This window comes from Onychomys torridus, chromosome 7 (genome assembly GCF_903995425.1).
Source record: "Onychomys torridus chromosome 7, mOncTor1.1, whole genome shotgun sequence".
NCBI classification, from domain to species: domain Eukaryota; kingdom Metazoa; phylum Chordata; class Mammalia; order Rodentia; family Cricetidae; genus Onychomys; species Onychomys torridus.
The window spans coordinates 58,353,551-58,371,320 of NC_050449.1; the positions used below are offsets into that span (position 1 = coordinate 58,353,551).

At 35.0% G+C, this 17,770-nt stretch overlaps 1 protein-coding gene across 2 annotated transcripts in view; it reads left to right on the forward strand.

Moving 5' to 3' along the window:
* Positions 1–17,770, forward strand: part of Dennd4a (DENN domain containing 4A) — a 105,029-nt gene that overhangs the window by 40,104 nt on the left and 47,155 nt on the right. For both annotated transcript variants that reach the window (XM_036192230.1, XM_036192229.1), the window contains 8 exons: positions 1,677–1,746; positions 3,305–3,474; positions 4,573–4,814; positions 7,737–7,803; positions 9,248–9,306; positions 12,503–12,647; positions 12,912–13,087; positions 16,785–16,885. In XM_036192230.1, coding sequence (XP_036048123.1) covers positions 1,677–1,746; positions 3,305–3,474; positions 4,573–4,814; positions 7,737–7,803; positions 9,248–9,306; positions 12,503–12,647; positions 12,912–13,087; positions 16,785–16,885 — 1,030 coding nt within the window. The remainder of the gene's footprint in view (positions 1–1,676; positions 1,747–3,304; positions 3,475–4,572; positions 4,815–7,736; positions 7,804–9,247; positions 9,307–12,502; positions 12,648–12,911; positions 13,088–16,784; positions 16,886–17,770) is intronic.

Below are 17,770 nucleotides of genomic sequence, written 5' to 3' on the forward strand. Positions count from 1 at the left end.
CCACCACCACCACCTGGTAAGAACTAAACTTGTAATCACCAATTTTCAGTGTAAATTTCCCAGTATATACAAACAAGCACCTTACAGATGTTAGGTTGTTTAATGGCAGCATTGGTGGATCCCTTTGATGGCTAATGCAAAATCATATGAGCCATTTCTTTAAGAAACTATTTGAAAAGTGATTGCTGACAATATATAACTTTATCCTAAAAAAAAAAAGTATCTGTAGGTTTGTTACCCCTAATTAAATGACCATTTTTTTTACTGTAACTAATCATATATAGAAAATTTCATTGCAGATTATTATGATTTAGCAGTATTATATAGCTGTTGAAGGAATTATAGTAGAAGAAGAAAACTGTGGTAGCAAATACAATTTTTGGAGATGGGCCTGGTCCAGGGGTGAGACAAGCTATTATCCTGTAGCTCAGCCTGGCCTGGACCTCACTAGGTATGCAGACTAGCCTCCAACTCATGGTGATTCTCTTGGCTCACTCACTCTCCCAAGTGCTGAGATTACAAGCACAAGCCACCACATTTGGCTCACAAAGAGTTTTTAAAGGCTGTTGTAGTAGTAGTAGTAGTAGTAGTAGTAGTAGTAGTAGTAGTATCAGCAGCAGCAGTAGTAATGGTGGTGGTGAGGGCAAAGAATGTTTTTGAATTCTTTCATGAATGTAGGATCTAGCATACAACACTTCAGATTGATCTGGTATTTTTAGCAACATGATATAAGCTTACAGATACTTGGTATTTTCCCATTTGCCAGTTTTATTTTGTGGATGTATTTATGTATTTGTTTTGGATTGAAAGTAATTGACATTGTCGTTAGCACTGTTTCTAAGTCTCATTAACTAATCAAGGTGTTTTAGCTAAACTTTGCCATTGTAACTAAAACCAGAATGCATTTATTTTTTCCTGCTGAGACAGTAGTCTCTCTATTGCCACAGAGCATGTATTCTCCTCTGCAGAGAATAAAGAGGCATTGTTAACAGCATGGTCAGCATAGACACCAGCCAACCTGCTTGGGTTTGAATCCCAGATATGCAGAGTGGACAGATTCCTTCGCTATTTGTGCCTCAGTTTCCTCATGCATGGACTAGGGACAAAGTGATGCTTTTTTTCCTACATAGGTAGTTTTGAAGAGTCAATGAATTAGTATTGCAAAGAACTTGGGATAATGCCTACAATAATAGCAAATGATGTATAAATGTCAGATATGATTAGTTACTCCTTTAATTACTACTTAATCCTTTTTATGTATGTCAAATATTTAGAGAAGAGCTTTAAAAATTGTCTAGTTGTTAAACTTGTCTTAAGTTTTCTTTTTTAAAAAAAAAGATCATAGAAAGAAATGCTAAATGGTTGTTTTCTTACTTTTCAACCAATGACCAAAGAATGGTCATTGATACTTCTGTCTAAATTTTAGTGACTTAGTTTTATTTTTAAAGGGTCATTTTTTTCCCACTACAGTGAACGAGGGGAATTGTCAGATCTTCTGAAAGGAAAGTGTGCAATGATTCTGATAAAATGCTAACAGAGTAACAGGTTGGAAATAGCTAGCAGGTGAATCTGTTACTACATGGTAGCGAATACATATGGGGCAGCTCAAAGAGATTTCATTTTCATCAAGGTACGGCCTTTTAAAAATGAATGCTATTTTTTCCCTCTCTTTTCAGTGGGGATCTGCAGTGTACTTATGCTATAAAAAATCAGTGGCAAAGACTAACACTATATCTTACAAAGCTGGTAAGTATAATTTTGGGAGAAACAATTTATGTAAGAAATACATTGTGGGGTCTACAAGGTTAAAGACAACACCCATCTGTAACCAGGCTGTGTGCCATGTTAGGATGTGTTAGTAGCAGCACTTGAACTCCAGCCCCTGTCTCTTGAGGCTCAGTTTATCTTGAAGTGTTTTGGATGCTGCATGAAAGATCACTTTGAAAAGAAGTTGAGATTTTTTTTAAGCCTTAAGTTTAAGTAACAATTTGAGTACATGCCAATTTTCTTTAATTTTTAAACCCATGTAAGTGTGAAAAGGATGCTTCTTTAATTAAATATTAGTTTAGTCAAATTTAATGGTTATATTTCATGACAGTTTGCAATCTTATGATGCATAGCTGAAGTTTTCAATTTTAAGAGACTTTAAAATGTCAAACATATTGATCTTACTTATAAGATAGCAGATTCAACGTTTTAAAATTAGAGTCCTTGCCTCTTTTCTCCTTTTGACTTTCCAAGGTCCACAATTCATCAATATTTCTATTCTTACTTTACAACTGCGCTGTTGCATCATGACCTTAGAGACTAGAACACAGTTAACTGTGGCCCTCAGGGGACCCCACTGGCTGGCTGCCATGTGATGAGCGGGAGAACCTTAATTTATCTAGTTCATCTGCCTTGCAGATGAGAAGAACCTGAGTCCCACTGGTTGAGAATCAGAGACATTGGCAGTAGTGCCAGCTGTTCAGAGTCCCAGTTTATCTCTTTGTTTTTATGGTGTGACTAGTGATGGTTTCTACCTGACTTTAAGGACTTCATGGTCATGAAACCTGTTTTGTATTTCTAACCCCATAATATTCAGTATAAAGCTCTGTTTCTAGGGTATCTTCAGTGGAAGATACCTATTCCATTTTTATGAGTAGATTATCATGAAACCCTGGGTTATTTGAAACTCCTATCTATGTATAAGTGAGGGCAATTTAGAATTATTCAGAAGCTGAGTTTGAGGCAACACCATTCTAATGGAGTTCTAAATCTGTGTCTACTCTTTTGTGAGTTGTCTTTCATTTGTGTAAGAATTGACACTTAGACTCCTATAGGAGATTTTATATATATATATACAATATAAATATATTTATATACAAACATATTATATATTAATATATATTTTATATCTAATGTATAAAAAGGCCCTAGAGAAATAGTTAATAAGAGTGATAAAGTAGACATAGGCAAATACAATAACCATATTAAAAATTTTAAATATATACTTTAAAATAGTATGACATAAAGTGAATTTTTAGGGATATGTGTATTTTCAGTGGGTTCTCTTTTTCTTGTTACTTCTAATCTAGCCTTTGTAGACGAAGTTTGATAAGTGTTAAACTATTTAATAGTTAATAATCCTTGAAGATTAACATCTATATAAATCCTACTGACACATTCAGAATTATCTGATGAACATATATGCAATTTTTGGCCTTCTAAATGTGCGAAATAAGAAAGCGTTGTATTGTCATTCAACTTAAAAAACACCTACATTCAAGAGACAGTGACCTGATATTCTCCATTGCTGTTATAGGTCTAATTTGCAGATATCCTCAAGAAGATTACGAGTCATTTTCACTACCAGAATCTGTTCCCCTGTTTTGTTTACCAATGGGTGCAACTATTGAATGCTGGCCACCAAATAGCAAATACCCTCTTCCTGTGTTCTCTACATTTGTGTTGACTGGAGCCTCAGCTGAAAAGGTACAGTGGATTTAACTAATGGTATTTACTAATTTCTTGTACATTTTCAAGTCATAAGCTTCACATCTTCAAGGAACAAATAATAAAAACTGACTAAACCAAACCAGTAATATGTATTTCTTCTACATGGTTGAATTTACTATATCCAGAGACAGTAAAAGAGAGTTTTCCCATCCTCCCAAGTGTTTGTTTTTGGTTTTGTTTTTAAATATTAGTGAAGACTTTTCTCACCATCACATGTTGATCCCTCATTGGTTCATTTTCTGTGGTAGAAAAGCTCCTGAGTAATGTCAAAGACATTATGAAATATAACATGATTTGGAAAATAGACTTTTTTGTTACTCTGGGGATCCAACCTTGCACTTGATAGGTGAGTGCTCTATTGCCGAACTATATTCCAGCCCTGGTAGAGAGTTGTAATTGGAAGAGAGCTTGGAAATCATCTAGACCACATTTTTATTTTGTGGATAGGAATATTCAGGGAATTGTTCACAGTTCAAATTTGTCTCACTTGCTTACTAAATGATTTTCAAACATTTCTTTAGAAATATTGGTATATTTGCTTTGTTATTCTTGTTTTTGTTGCTTTAGTTATTGTTGTTGGTGTGAGACAGCATCTTTCTATGTAGACCAGGCTGCTCTTGAACTTGCTTAAATCCTTTGCCTCCTGAGTGTTGAGATTATAGGCATTAGTCACCATACCAAGTCTCAGTTGCCTTCACTCTTTATTTTAAAAATATAGTTTATTCAAATTAGCCACTTTCAATTATAAGTATACATGAAAATATTACTATATAGTTAGCATATGCCAAGAAAGTAGTCATCAGGAGTGGTGACTCATGCCTGTAAACCCAGCACTCATGAAACCGAAGCAGAAGATTGCAAGTTTGAGGCCAGCCTAAGAGACCCTGTCGGTTTTTTTGTTTGTTTGTTTGTTTTTTGTTTTTATTAAAGAAGAGCAAGATTGATTTTACCACTGTATTCCTAGTCCCTGGCACCTACCTACCCATAGAAAGCATCCACTAAATAGTCAACTGATGATGTGCTTTGAATAAATGATACAAAGTATATTTACTAAATATATTTCTTGTTTTACAGGTCTATGGTGCTGCTATTCAGTTTTATGAACCATACTCTGAGGAGAATCTTACAGAAAAACAGAGACTTCTTTTGGGTTTAACATCTCTGGTGGATGGAAAGTCTGATAGTTCTAGAACAATTCACACTAACAAATGCATTTGTCTTCTTTCTCACTGGCCTTTTTTTGATGCATTCAGAAAGTTTCTGACTTTTCTGTATCGTTATTCCATCTCTGGACCTCATGCCCTTCCAATTGAAAAGTAAGTTAGAAGTCTCATGGTTTAAAATTTGACACTCCGAGGTGGGCAAGATGGAACCTTTCTGTGAGTTTGAGGCCAGCTTGATCAACATAGTGAGTTCCAGGACACCCAGGGATATGTAGAGAGACTTTGTTAAAAAAAATTGTCAACCCTTTCTATGGTATGTTTATACCAGTAATTGTGTAAATTTTATATGGAAATTGTTATTTCTTGACAGTCATTTGAGAAAAATGTTTGGTTATTTATGTAAGACTTTATCGTTATATTTTTACAGTCTTGTTATTTTAAGCAATTTTATTTCTGACAGCAAATAATTTATTCTGAAGTGAGTTATTTGAATATATATATACATATATATATGTATATATATATTACTCTTATGAAGTTTATAGCTGCTAATTTAGTGAAATCCTGGAACTAGGTTTTCTTGAAGTGCTCAAGATCAAACCCAGAGCCTTACACATGCCATCTAAGAGCTTCGTCATTGAGCCGCATCTCCAGCCGGAAAATATTAAAACTCTTAAACTATGTTTGTAGTTTTTATGTATAATTTGAGGTATTATGAACCTTTAAAATATCCTATGTTTAGATATCATGAATTTAAAAGAAAACTTTGATAGACATTCTATTTTTTTGTCCTGTAATTCTGATGATTTACTAAGAGCACTAAAATTTTACAATGTTTCATTCAGTAAGACATGATGCACAGGAGCTGTAAATACATCACTGTAGATTGGCATGTCTTTACCATATGCATGTGGAGATCAGAGGACTTGTAGGAATCTGTTCTCTTCCTTTCTTCTTGTGGGTCCTAGAGATTCAACTCAGTTTATCAGGCTTAGCAGCAAGCATCTTTACATGCTAGCCCAGAAAGGTGTTTTTGTTTTTTTTAATAAGGTTTATTGTGGTGCTAGAGATCAAGCAGGACCTTACACATGCATGGCATGTGTTCTTCCTCTTAGCTACATTCCCAGTTCTCGGAAAAGTCTTAAGTATTAGAAAGCTTTCAGGTTTATGGTGACAAATTCTTACTTTTCATTTGAAAGTTTGGATTTAATTATTAACAGCAAGTATTCCTAGTTTTTTTTTTCCTTGAAGTAATAGCACTTTGATTATTTCTATGTGGAAAATGTCTGTTTACACTGGATAAACTTTACTAGCCCATCCTCTTCCAAGCAAAAATGACATTCGGTGTGGGAAAAAATAACCAACTCACTCATAATTCAGTCCTCTAAGTGCTTTTGTAAAATTAAATGGCCACATGCTTTTGTATAGTAATGCTGTATGAGTACTTACCCCTTTGTCATAGAATATTCTAAATGTATGTTCCAGAATCAAATATTTGCTATTTCAAGTGTATTAAGTCAGACATCCTTTTCCAAGATTTATTTATTATTTTATTTTATATGTGAGTGTTTTGCCTACATACATGTCTCTGTACTAGATGTGTGCTGGGTGCCCTTGGAGGTCAGAATAGGGTACCATATCCCCTGGAACTAAAGTTATAGATGGTTATAAATCACCATGTGAGTGTTGGGAACTGAACGAGGTTTTCTACAAGAACAGCAAGAGCTCTTAACTGCTGAACCATCTGTCCAGCCCCAGTCAGAGACATTCTTAAATGGCGTCTATTATAGTAAAGCAATAAAATACAGCATCTACTAGTTTATCCCTGCCTTGATTTTGGTAGGGTGCCGGCAGTTGCATTCACAATACTTAGCACTGTCATTGCCAAATGAGTGAGAAAGGAAAATCAAGTCTCACTGTTATCATAAAATGGTTTGGACTCTGCGGATCCTCCCTGAATGGGTCATAGACACATTTAGGGTTCCATGAATAATCCAAAAGTCCTGCTTTTCTGACTGCTTCATATAATCAAGCAGATGTGTGCCTTTTGGTACTCATTCCTCTATAATTTTTTTTTTAATTCCAGATTTTAAGTAATGGTAGGGACTAGAAGCTTTACATCACTTTACATTTTCTGTTATGTTTGGTAGTGTCTTTGTACAATACATAGTTAAAACACATCTATAGAGTCTATAAATGACTCATCCAGTTCTCTGTCCGGTTGTAATGATCTCACTGCTAAAAATAAGATGATTTTGAAATAATGTTTAGAAGAAAAATAATACAAGAAGAAGACAGCTTATCCCTAAAGGGAATAAAATATTTTTATATTTTGTCCTTTTTTTTCTCCTGTAGTGTTCAAAACCAAACTTATTGATTGGTGCATGACTTTAATCTTGGTGCTCAGGAGGCAGAGACAGGGGGATTACAAGTTCAAACAAAAAGCAAAACAAAACCATCTCATTGATCTAGTTTTTATCCATTACTAAATGGAAAGCTTCTTGAGATGGAGAAATCTGTGTTTTTTGCCCAGGCTTCCTTGAACTCATGGTCTCAAGTGATCCTCAGCCTTCCAAATAGCTGGGACTACAGGTCTGCACCACTTCATCTTATCAAGCATTTAAACTCATTCATTTTTTTTTTTAGCACTTTAAATAGTTATTTCACAAAACATGAGTGATTAATTAAAAATATATTTCAATTTAATAATTAGTTTCTTTAGTAATGTTGCTTACTACCTGCTTAGGGAAAAGAAAACATGGTTTTGAGGCAACTACAATTACAAACATGGTTGAATATGATCAGCTATTAACATAAAGTTACTTGGGCTGGAGAGATGGCTTAGCCATTAAAGGCTAGGTTCACAACCAAACGTATAAGGTTATTGGATTTAGGCAGAGGCAATTCTAATAGCACAAACAACTTTTTGTTGTTGATTTGTTTTCACAGTACTAGGGGCTTTGGAGTTTAAGTGCACAGGGCCTTAATGAGCTTGAACTTGTGATGGCATGTTAACCTTTACAGCAAATGATAATTCATTTTGGAATTAATTGAGTTTCTGTTTTTGTTTTTAAGGCATATCTCTCATTTTATGCATAAAGTTCCTTTTCCATCTCCTCAGAGGCCACGGATTTTAGTTCAGGTAAGGTCTTTTCCATATGAGGGCCATATGAGGGTTCTGCCAGCATGTAACAAGACTAACAACTGAATGTAGACAGTAGAATGAGCCCTGGGAAAACCAGATGTTCTTGCATGTTGGGATCGAGGCCCTGACATTTATTAACTCTATCCACAGAAGGGAACTTTTGGTGCACTCATACAATCCCAACACTTGGGAGGTAGAGGTGGGAGGGCTGAGACTTTGATTTCCAACTGGACTAGGTAGTCACTTCCAGGCCAGCCTTGTCTACATAGGGAGTCTGTCTCAGGAAAAAAGAAAAGTATGCAAATTGTTTCTAAATATTGGAAAGTTCATGTCCTTGATGATCATGTAGTTGTATGTTTATATGTTGCAGGAGGGAGGAAATGTAGTATATTTAACGCAACAGGGAAATTTAAATGACTATAAACATTTTCACAGGTGAATGCATCTCTCCTTTTTGTTTATATCTTGTTTGAGATCTTGATCATTTAAATTGCCTATTTATTTAACCATAATCTATGGAATGATTCATACAAAGGAAATACTTTCATGTGTTGTCACCATGTGTGTTACTGGTTACTGCAGCGCTGAAGGTATTATTAGTATTAGAAATCTTTTGGCAAGTAGGTATTTACTGATTTTTAAAAGTGTGCCAAAATTTGAAAATGCAGATAAATTAATTACATTGTTATATTTATTGATACAGATAAAATTTCTAGAACATACATTTTGATGACTTTGACAGTCAGTCTACACATCCATGTTATTACTTCATGATACTTAGTGCCAGAGTGCTATATTGCACACCACCTAAATAAATATGGGATTTTGTTTTGTAGTTGAAGCTGGCAAATGTTTCCTGTTATGGATCTTATCTAAATATTTAATCTTTGCATGTTATCTGTTCTGCTACAGGGGCTCAGCTTGCTGTTACAGCACAAAATTAGCTACAGAGTATGAGAAAAAAAATCACATGGCTATATTCCATTAGACTGGTTACAGGCCATTAATTTACTGACCCTAAATGTATGGTATTGATGAAATAATTTAACCTACTAACATAAATTTGTTAAAATAGAATTGGAGAAAAGTTGAAGACATAAGTGATAGGATTCACATGCCAGGCGGTGGTGGTGCACGCCTTTAATCCCAGCACTCGGGAGGCAGAGCCAGGCAGATCTCTGTGAGTTCGAGGCCAATCTGGGCTACCAAATGAGTTCCAGGAAAGGTGCAAAGTTACACAGAGAAACCCTGCCTTGAAAATCCCCCCCCCCCAAAAAAATAATAAGATTCAGAATAAGAAGTTGTTGGAAGGGGTCAGAAGTCTTATGCTGGTGATCTGGGAAACTTCCTGGGTAGCATCAATAGTCCCATGTCTGTTGCAAGAGCATGATGTTTCAGAGTTCATCTTTATACTTCAGATGCTTTGTTTTAAATCTTCCAGTTATCACCACATGATAATTTGATTCTCAGTCAGCCTGTTTCTTCACCTCTTCCACTAAGGCAAGTAAAGCTCCATTTCTGTTTGCTTCTCTAAATCTATGTGTACATATCCCACATCTGTGCGGCAGAGTCCAGAAAAGGCAGTTGGTTTTCTTAGAAGTGAGTTACAGGCTGTTGTGAGCTTCCCAACATGAACGCTAGGAACTGAACTCAGGTCCTCAGAAGAGCAACAATCACTCTTAACCACTCAGCCATCTCTCCAGCCCTAGTTATTTCTCTAACTGTAGTGTGAACTTAAGTAATGTATATGTATATTGTCCTTCCTAGCTAAAATATTGGGGGAAGTTCTTTTCATGTAACTGTTTCTTAGCTGGTTCGTTTTGCTTAATATTGGGTTTATAGTTTGCAAAAGAAAGAAAAGCTTTTACAATAGTTTTTGGTATTTATGTGTATCCTTATTATTATCAATACTTATTGTTACATAATTGGGAATATATGTAAATTATGAAGGTAATTCATTTTTTTGGCTTTAACTGCCCTCTAAAATACATCCAATACATCTTTAATTGTCCTCTAAAATACAAAATACATTTTTTTGAGACAGAGTTTCTCTGTGTAGCACTGACTGTCCTGGAATTTACTCTGTGACCAGGCTGGTCTCAAACTCAGAGATTTGCCTGTCCCTGCTTCCCATGGGCTGGGGTTAAAGACATGTGCCTCCACCACCCAACCAAATATAATTTTATTTTATTTTAATTTTTTTTTCAAGGCAGGGTTTCTCTGTGTAGCTTTGCACCTTTCTTGGAACTTGCTTTGGAGACCAGGCTAGCCTCGAACTCATAGAGATCCACCTTCCTCTGCCTCCCAAGTGCTGGTATTAAAGGCATGCGCCACCACTGCCCAGCCCCAAATACAATTTTAAATTTAATCCAAAATAAAAACTGCTTTTTAAACAGAACATATTTCATCATTCTAAAAGTTCAGAGAAGTTATAAAATATGATTTCCCTACAGCATCATTTATTGAAATTTAATTAGCTGTGTGATTTTTCTGTCAGAAATAGTTATGGTATAATTAAACTATTATATTGCACATACCTTAGGGAGACCAGCTGCCATCTTTGACACTAATTTTGTAAGAATTACAGATGATTTCATCATTAGCCCTTAGCCCAGAGTGATGAGTGTTTTCCGAGCTCTTACCTGAGCTGAAAATGAAATGAACACACTGATTACAAATGATTCAAATTGCCAAAAGGACTTCATTGAGATAACAGCTCTGGCCAGATCAAATTTCCACATTACAAAATTCACCCAAATATAAGTCAATGATTTTATTCACAGAATTCTGCAGTTATTATTGTAATAAAATTTAGAACACATTACTTATCCTATAAAACCAGCCCTATGGCCAGGAGGTGGTGGCACATGCCTTTAATCCCAGCACTGGGGAGGCAGAGCCAGGTGGATCTCTGTGAGTTCGAGGCCAGCCTGGGCTACAGAGTGAGATCCAGGACAGGTGCCAAAACTACATAAAGAAACCCTGTCTCAAAAAACCAAACAACAACAACAAAAATCCCCAGCCCTATGTTCTTTGCTGTTAATCTTCATTCTGTCTGTCCCTAAACATATGTGCTCAAACACTTGCACTTGGGAATGCAGACACAAGTGCACACATGTGCACATACACAAACAGGCACACCCCACATGCATACACAGCATAGGCACCTCTTAATCTATTTTTTCTGGTCTGTAGATTTGTCTTTTGTATGTTTAGTATAAATAAAAGGATACTATATTTAGCCTTTTTATTTCTGACGTCCTCCACTGAACATGTTTCTAGGTTCATTCATGTTATAGCATATATTGCTACTTCATTCCTTTTATTCCAACTAATATTTCATTATGTAAATATCTGTCTATTAGGAAGTTTCTATATTTTGGCTACTGTGAATAACTTTGCTTTTAATATACACAATTTTTTTTGCAGTTACGTTTTAATTTTTTCAGAAAAAAACCTTATTAGTTTTCCTTCATCATAAAAAATTAACAAAGTAAAACCAATTCTGGCACATTCATTATATAGGCAAAATGTTCATTGGTTACTGTATTACTTAGGTGGTCCACTATTTTCTTCCTATATAAAACATCTAGGTTTATTTTTTTAAAATAAATAACCTGTTAGGTTTGTTTACATCTTATAAATTAAATTTTTTAAAGATTTATTTTATTTATTTATTATGTACACAGAAGAGGGTGCCAGATATCATTACAGATGGTTATGAGCCACCATGTGGTTGCTGGGAATTGAACTCAGGACCTTTGGAAGAGCAGTCGGCACTCTTAACCTCTGAGCCATCTCTCCAGCCCTAGGTTTATTGTTTTATTAATTTGCTTTGTAGATGTATCTCACCATTTTGTAGCTCTTGATTTCCTAGTGCTATTATCATTATAATAATGAGGAGTTTCTGTTCATAAATCCAAATTTTAATATTTGTATTTACTTAGAGAAGACCATCCTGCAAATGGTCCTGATAATCACAGTGAAAGAACCATAATAAAAACTTTCCATTAAAGTCTTGTATGGTGATGCACACCTTTAAAAAAAATCCCAGGACTTGGCAGGGTGGAGAGACACCCTTGAATGTCTATGAGTTCAAGACCAGCCTGGTCTGCATAGTGAGCTCCAGCCCAGCCAAGGCTATATAGTGAGGCCCTTATTCAAAAGAAACAAGCAAAAAAATCCTTCCATTAAAGGATTGTCTTCTAACCAAGCATTCTTTTAACTAATTGAATTCTTTTGAGGGGACATTATGCATGTGGTAGATCTTTTTACGTAAAATGAAGCAGATTCGAAGGTGTATTAGTAAATACCTGTAATCCTAGCACTTAGGAGTCCAAGACAAAAGGATCTCTAATTGGAGACCAGCCTGGAGTACATAGTCAGACCCTGTCCCAACAACAACAACAAAAGAAAAAAGGAAACAAACAGGACAAGTAGAATACTTCTCATTTTCTGTATTGAATGCAGCGCTGAAAAGTTCATGACTTTGAAAACACATACAGTTACATTTTTTTATATTGTTTGTGATACTGTGTTCTTCCTGCCCACGAACAGTAATTACATTTAAAGTTAAATATACACAGCCCCACTGTTCTAGATAATTAGGAGTTTAAATAGTTTTTGTTGTTGTTGTTGTATTTGGGTTTAGTTTTTTGTTTTTGTTTTTATTGTGTGTTTTTGCTTGAATTGATAGTGGTGGAAAGTTTTCAACACTACTTCAGAATCTTGGCCCTGAAAATGCTGTGACACTACTGGTGTTTGCTGTAACAGAACATAAAATCCTCATCCATTCCCTCCGGCCTTCTGTGCTTACTAGTGTGACAGAAGCATTAGTGTCTGTAAGTATCCATTCAGTGGAAACTTAATTTATTTATGTAATTTAGAATCATTTTAGGGCTTAACTACATTTCAGAAAGCAATGGATTTTTACATTGTTGCAGCAGTTTTAATTTCCTGACTTTTAATTTTAGTTACAATTATTTAATTCATTATCAAACATTAAACTTTAGATAATAATCTAAAAGATAATTTTATGTATGTGCTGATAAGTTATGCTTCAGTGTCAAAACCCTTAATATTCTCCCATCCTCTGTTTATCCAAGATGATTTTCCCTTTCCACTGGCCATGCCCATATGTTCCTCTCTGCCCACTGGCTCTAGCAGATGTCCTCAGTGCACCATGTCCATTCATAGTCGGGATTGACTCTAGATACTTTGATCTTTATGACCCTCCACCAGATGTCAGTTGTGTTGACCTAGATACCAACACCATTTCACAGTAAGTATGCTTTAAATTTACACCTGAGGCTTTATAACTCTATCATATCTATATGTGAATTTGTGCTTTGCTGAGTAGTATTCTTTTGAGATATATTATTTTTTGTATTTGGAGTTATTACCATCGCCTTGTCAGCTCTTGCTATGAGTATATTTAGGATTTACAGATGATTTGATTGGAAAGAAAATATACTTTTAATCCTCAGGCTTTAAATATTTAAGAAACATAATCTTATGCTTATTTAAAAACTTAGTGCGCGCGCGCACACACACACACACAGAAACTTAACACAAGAGGAATTACGGCAGAAATAGAAGAAGTTGGGTGCTGGAGTGATGGCTCAGTGGTTAAGAGCACTTGCTACTCTACAGAGGACATGGGTTCAGTTCCCAGCACCTACATGGCAGCCAACAACTGTCTATAACTCCAGTTCCAGGGGATTTTCTGCCCTCTTCTGGCATCTGTGGATACTGCACAGAACATTGCATACTTACATCCATATAAAATAAAAACAAATCTTTTCAGATGATGATTGAGAAGCTAATAAAATTGGTGCCAGGGACCATACAATTTTTTAAATGTTTCTTTCTTTGCCAGATGAGTATGAGAGAATCACAATTGAATTAAAACACTATTCCTGTATTGATACTTCAATATTATTTCTAGTCTAACACTTTCAGAATAGTAGTACATCATAGCAAAATTAGCATATTGGAAATTTAAAATAATCTATAAATTTATACATAATTTTGCCTCTTTACATTCTAGGAAAGTAGCTTTAAAAATGTTTCATAATTTCTTTGTGTCCACATTTTCAGATTAGTTTTCCATCAACCAGGAAGGAAGGAAGAAATGAACGCAACCAGATGGCGTCCAAGGGTCTGGTTGAAGTAACCATTATTTAGTCCATTGGTGGATCATGCAGCCTAGGCATGTGCTGTGTCACTATGGCGCACTCCTAGTCTTCCCATGTTTTAATAACAGAATTGTACTGTAAAGCCTTTCAGTTTAACTCCAGGATTTTGGATTGACTCTCCATCTTTGCTGTGTCTCCAAACCTCAGTTGCTTAAACCATTAGAAAAGTTGGGGGGGGGGATTGTTTGGAAGTATATGCACAGTCAAAAAGCTTTTATTCATAAAAAATATAAACCAATAAAATATGGGACATACTTTATACATGAAAGCCTTTTTAACATGGACTACTAAAAACAGATTTTTTTTTTTATGAGCAACACTATGTTCTTTAGCAGAAATGTTTCATTCTTTGAAACAGTAAACTCATACTTTGCTTTTTCATTTGTTAAATGTTAGATGAGATGATAATTTATAAAACTGATAATTAAGTTTACACTGTGTTTATTATGATATGCAATTTTTCCCTCTTGTAATTTGCTTAATTAATCTTTTCTTGCACATACTTTTAATCCCAGCACTTGGGAGGCAGAGGCAGGCAGATCTCTGTGAGTTCAAGGCCAGCCTGGTCTACAGAGAGAGTTCCAGGCCAGCCAGGGCTACTTAGTGAGATCCTGTCTCAACAACAACAACAATAATAGTCTTACTTGCTATTTTTTTCCACTTTTATTATTAATTAACCAAAGATTCAAAATGATATGAGTTGTTTGCACTCAGTTCTTTCTTCAATAGTACCACCCTTCCGAGCTGGGAAGACCCTACAAGTGAACTAAAGCCCTCTGCTTTCCTTCGTCCCGAATTCTGAAACTCCAACCTGAAATGTGAAAGAAAAGCAAATTCCAAGTATAGGATTTTTAGTTTCCTTTTACTGTTCCTGGTACATACAATACAGATTAAGTTCTGAGTATCAAAAATTTCTGAAGAAGTGGTAATAACTTCATATTTATAATGTAATTTTCCAAAAAGTTGCATGTATAGACAATTTCTCTGACAGATAAGGAAGCACAAGTTTAGATCTTTAAACAGTTAGAGGGACATATCGCTTACTCTGTCAGCACTTGGTTTTTAAACTGTTGGTTTCACACTGTGACATTAAGACTTCTGCCACTAGTAATGAGGTAATGTTTGTGTAATAGTAATCTTGTTAATGAGAGACACCATGAGTAAAAATGCAGAAGGCTATCAGATTAAAAACTCAGAGAAAAGCTAGGTAAAGCTAACCTGCTTGGCCACATTTCACAGAAACAATATCCAGGGCAAGAGGAGGAAATTATGAGAGTAAATGACAAATTAGATATTTTTCTACCCATCTATGCCAAAAACATATGTTGAATGCCTTCTTCTATAGATTGGTAACAAAAAGGCGAACAAATAAAGGTACTCCTTTCTCTGGGTTCCTCAAACTCCAGTCTAAAACAGGTGTGCATGCAGTGAATGATTCCACAGAGGGATGCTATTTGGCAATATTTTATTGCCAAGATAGTGATATAAAAAGTTTCTATGCCAGACGGTGGTGGTACATGCCTTTAATTCCAGCACTCAGGAGGCTGATCTATGTGAGTTTGAGGCCACCCTGGTCTACTGAGCGAGATCCAGGACAGGCACCAAAACTACACAGAGAAACCCTGTCTGGGGAAAAAAAAAAACCAGTTTCTACATTGTAGTCTTCCTGTACCATGCTCTTAGTCACATTATAAATATAAAAACTATTCTTTTACAGCAGAACATCTGCAATTTTTACCCTACTCTGCCTTTATTTTTATTCTTGTTTATGGAAAAGAAGATAAATTCCACAGTTATTAATTTTTATAAGTTTAAGTTTTCTTGTCTATTCTTTATGCTTATTTTTCAAAATGGTATTTGTTCTATGAGAAGTTTAGGGGACATTTAAAAACTAAAACACTAGCTTGGGAAAGGCTACTACCTACTTGTACTGAATTGTTCTTTGCTACATAGAGCTTGGTGTGTTTGCTTTTCTTCTCTTTTTCTCTTTATTTTTCAATTTTCAAAGTGAGTATTCATTACTTTTTAAATGAAAAAAAAAAAAGACTGAATAAGAGCTCGACTAAACAAAACTATAGTTAAGTTCAAAGGCTTTGGTTCCTTATGTCTCCTGGCCCATAGCAAGATACCACCTGTGTTGTAATGGTTATAATAAAGGGATTGTAGACTCCTCCTACAGACAGAGATATTAGTTTATAGCAGATAACCTCTTTTAAAGTTATAAAATGTTTTGTAATGTTTTACTTTGTTCAAGAACTTTAATATTTTAGAATATTTCTTTTCTGAAAAACAAATCATTTTTACTTATACTAAGCATATAACAAAATATTTTAATAAGTCTGTAGATCATAGGTTCATTGAAAGTTTTCAGTAATACTTTTTCTTCTATTAGGAAAAACTGTTAACAGTTAGATTTCCCTGCTGCTTGGGTGTCTAAGCCCTCACACATGAAAGAGAAGAGTCTGAATCACCTCCTAACGCCTCTGTGATGAGCATAGTCCTCAGGAAATGTAATAGATGCTGTTCAGATATAACTGTAAATTCTGAAATACATTAAGTGAAGCATTCTACCTTCATGCAAATTAATTTTATATAGTCACTAACTATCCCAATCTGCCTTTGTCAGATTTCTTCATTAGACTGACTATTCTGAATGTGTTCTTTTTTGTTGTCAGTGTTGTTGCTCAATGGCTGTTTTTCCTTCCTGTATAAATATGGCAGGAATATATCCCCTCCAAAGGTCCATGTAACAAATATATTGGTGTTGTCATTTAATCTCAGAACTGGAGACAGAAAGAATGTAGCCTGGAAGATCCTTCCAAAGAAGCCATGTAAAAATCTGATGACTACACTGAATAATTTGCATCAGCAATTGGCAAAATGTAAGTGGATAATCTCATTAAGGGATGTAACTTCATCTGAGAAAATGACTGACTACTTCTGAATTATTTTCCTTTTTTTAGCTAAGGAAATATAGGAAATAAGGAAAATAGGGAATGTTTGCATGTCATTCTTGATCAGGGCCCATCTGCTCTGAATAAATTCCAGTATTTATAACTATGCTGTTAAGTGAGTATAATACTTTAACTGATACTCATTTTATTTTAAAGAAAGTTGTAGCTGGATATTATGACTCACACATGTAATCACATAATCACAGCACTTGGGAAACTGAGGTAGGATAATCACCAAAAATTCAAAGCCAGCCTGAGCTACATAATAAGTTTCAGGCCAGCCAAACTACTAAATAAGACCCTATCTTAAAAAAAAAAAAAACAACAAAAACAAAAACCCACAAACTATTTTAGTCTGATGTGTTGACCATATTGACACAACATCTTGCAGCAACATTGTTGCCTCTGCCTCCAGATTGATAATAAAATTCAGAAGGGCATTAAAGTGGTTATTTTCTTGAATTTTGCCATTACTGAAATAACACGAAGAAATAAGCTTACAGCTGGTATGTTTTTTCATATTTAAAACAGAAAGCTCTAGAAATCTAAGACAAATGATTTAAAATACATTAGAAAATGCTGATGTCAGTGGAGTCAGTCGGCTCTTGACCCCTTCACCTAATGTCTATCTTGAAACTGTCTGTCGTTTGCTAAAACAAAGAAATTAACAAAAATGAGCATTGATTTTAGGATGTGAAATGTTTTAGGAAAAAAAGCTTATGTAAGAGCATATCTTGACAGTAATCCAGAATTACTGATAAGAATTAAGCTTTTATTTCTTGAGTTCTCTCAGTATCATAGCAACGGTCCATT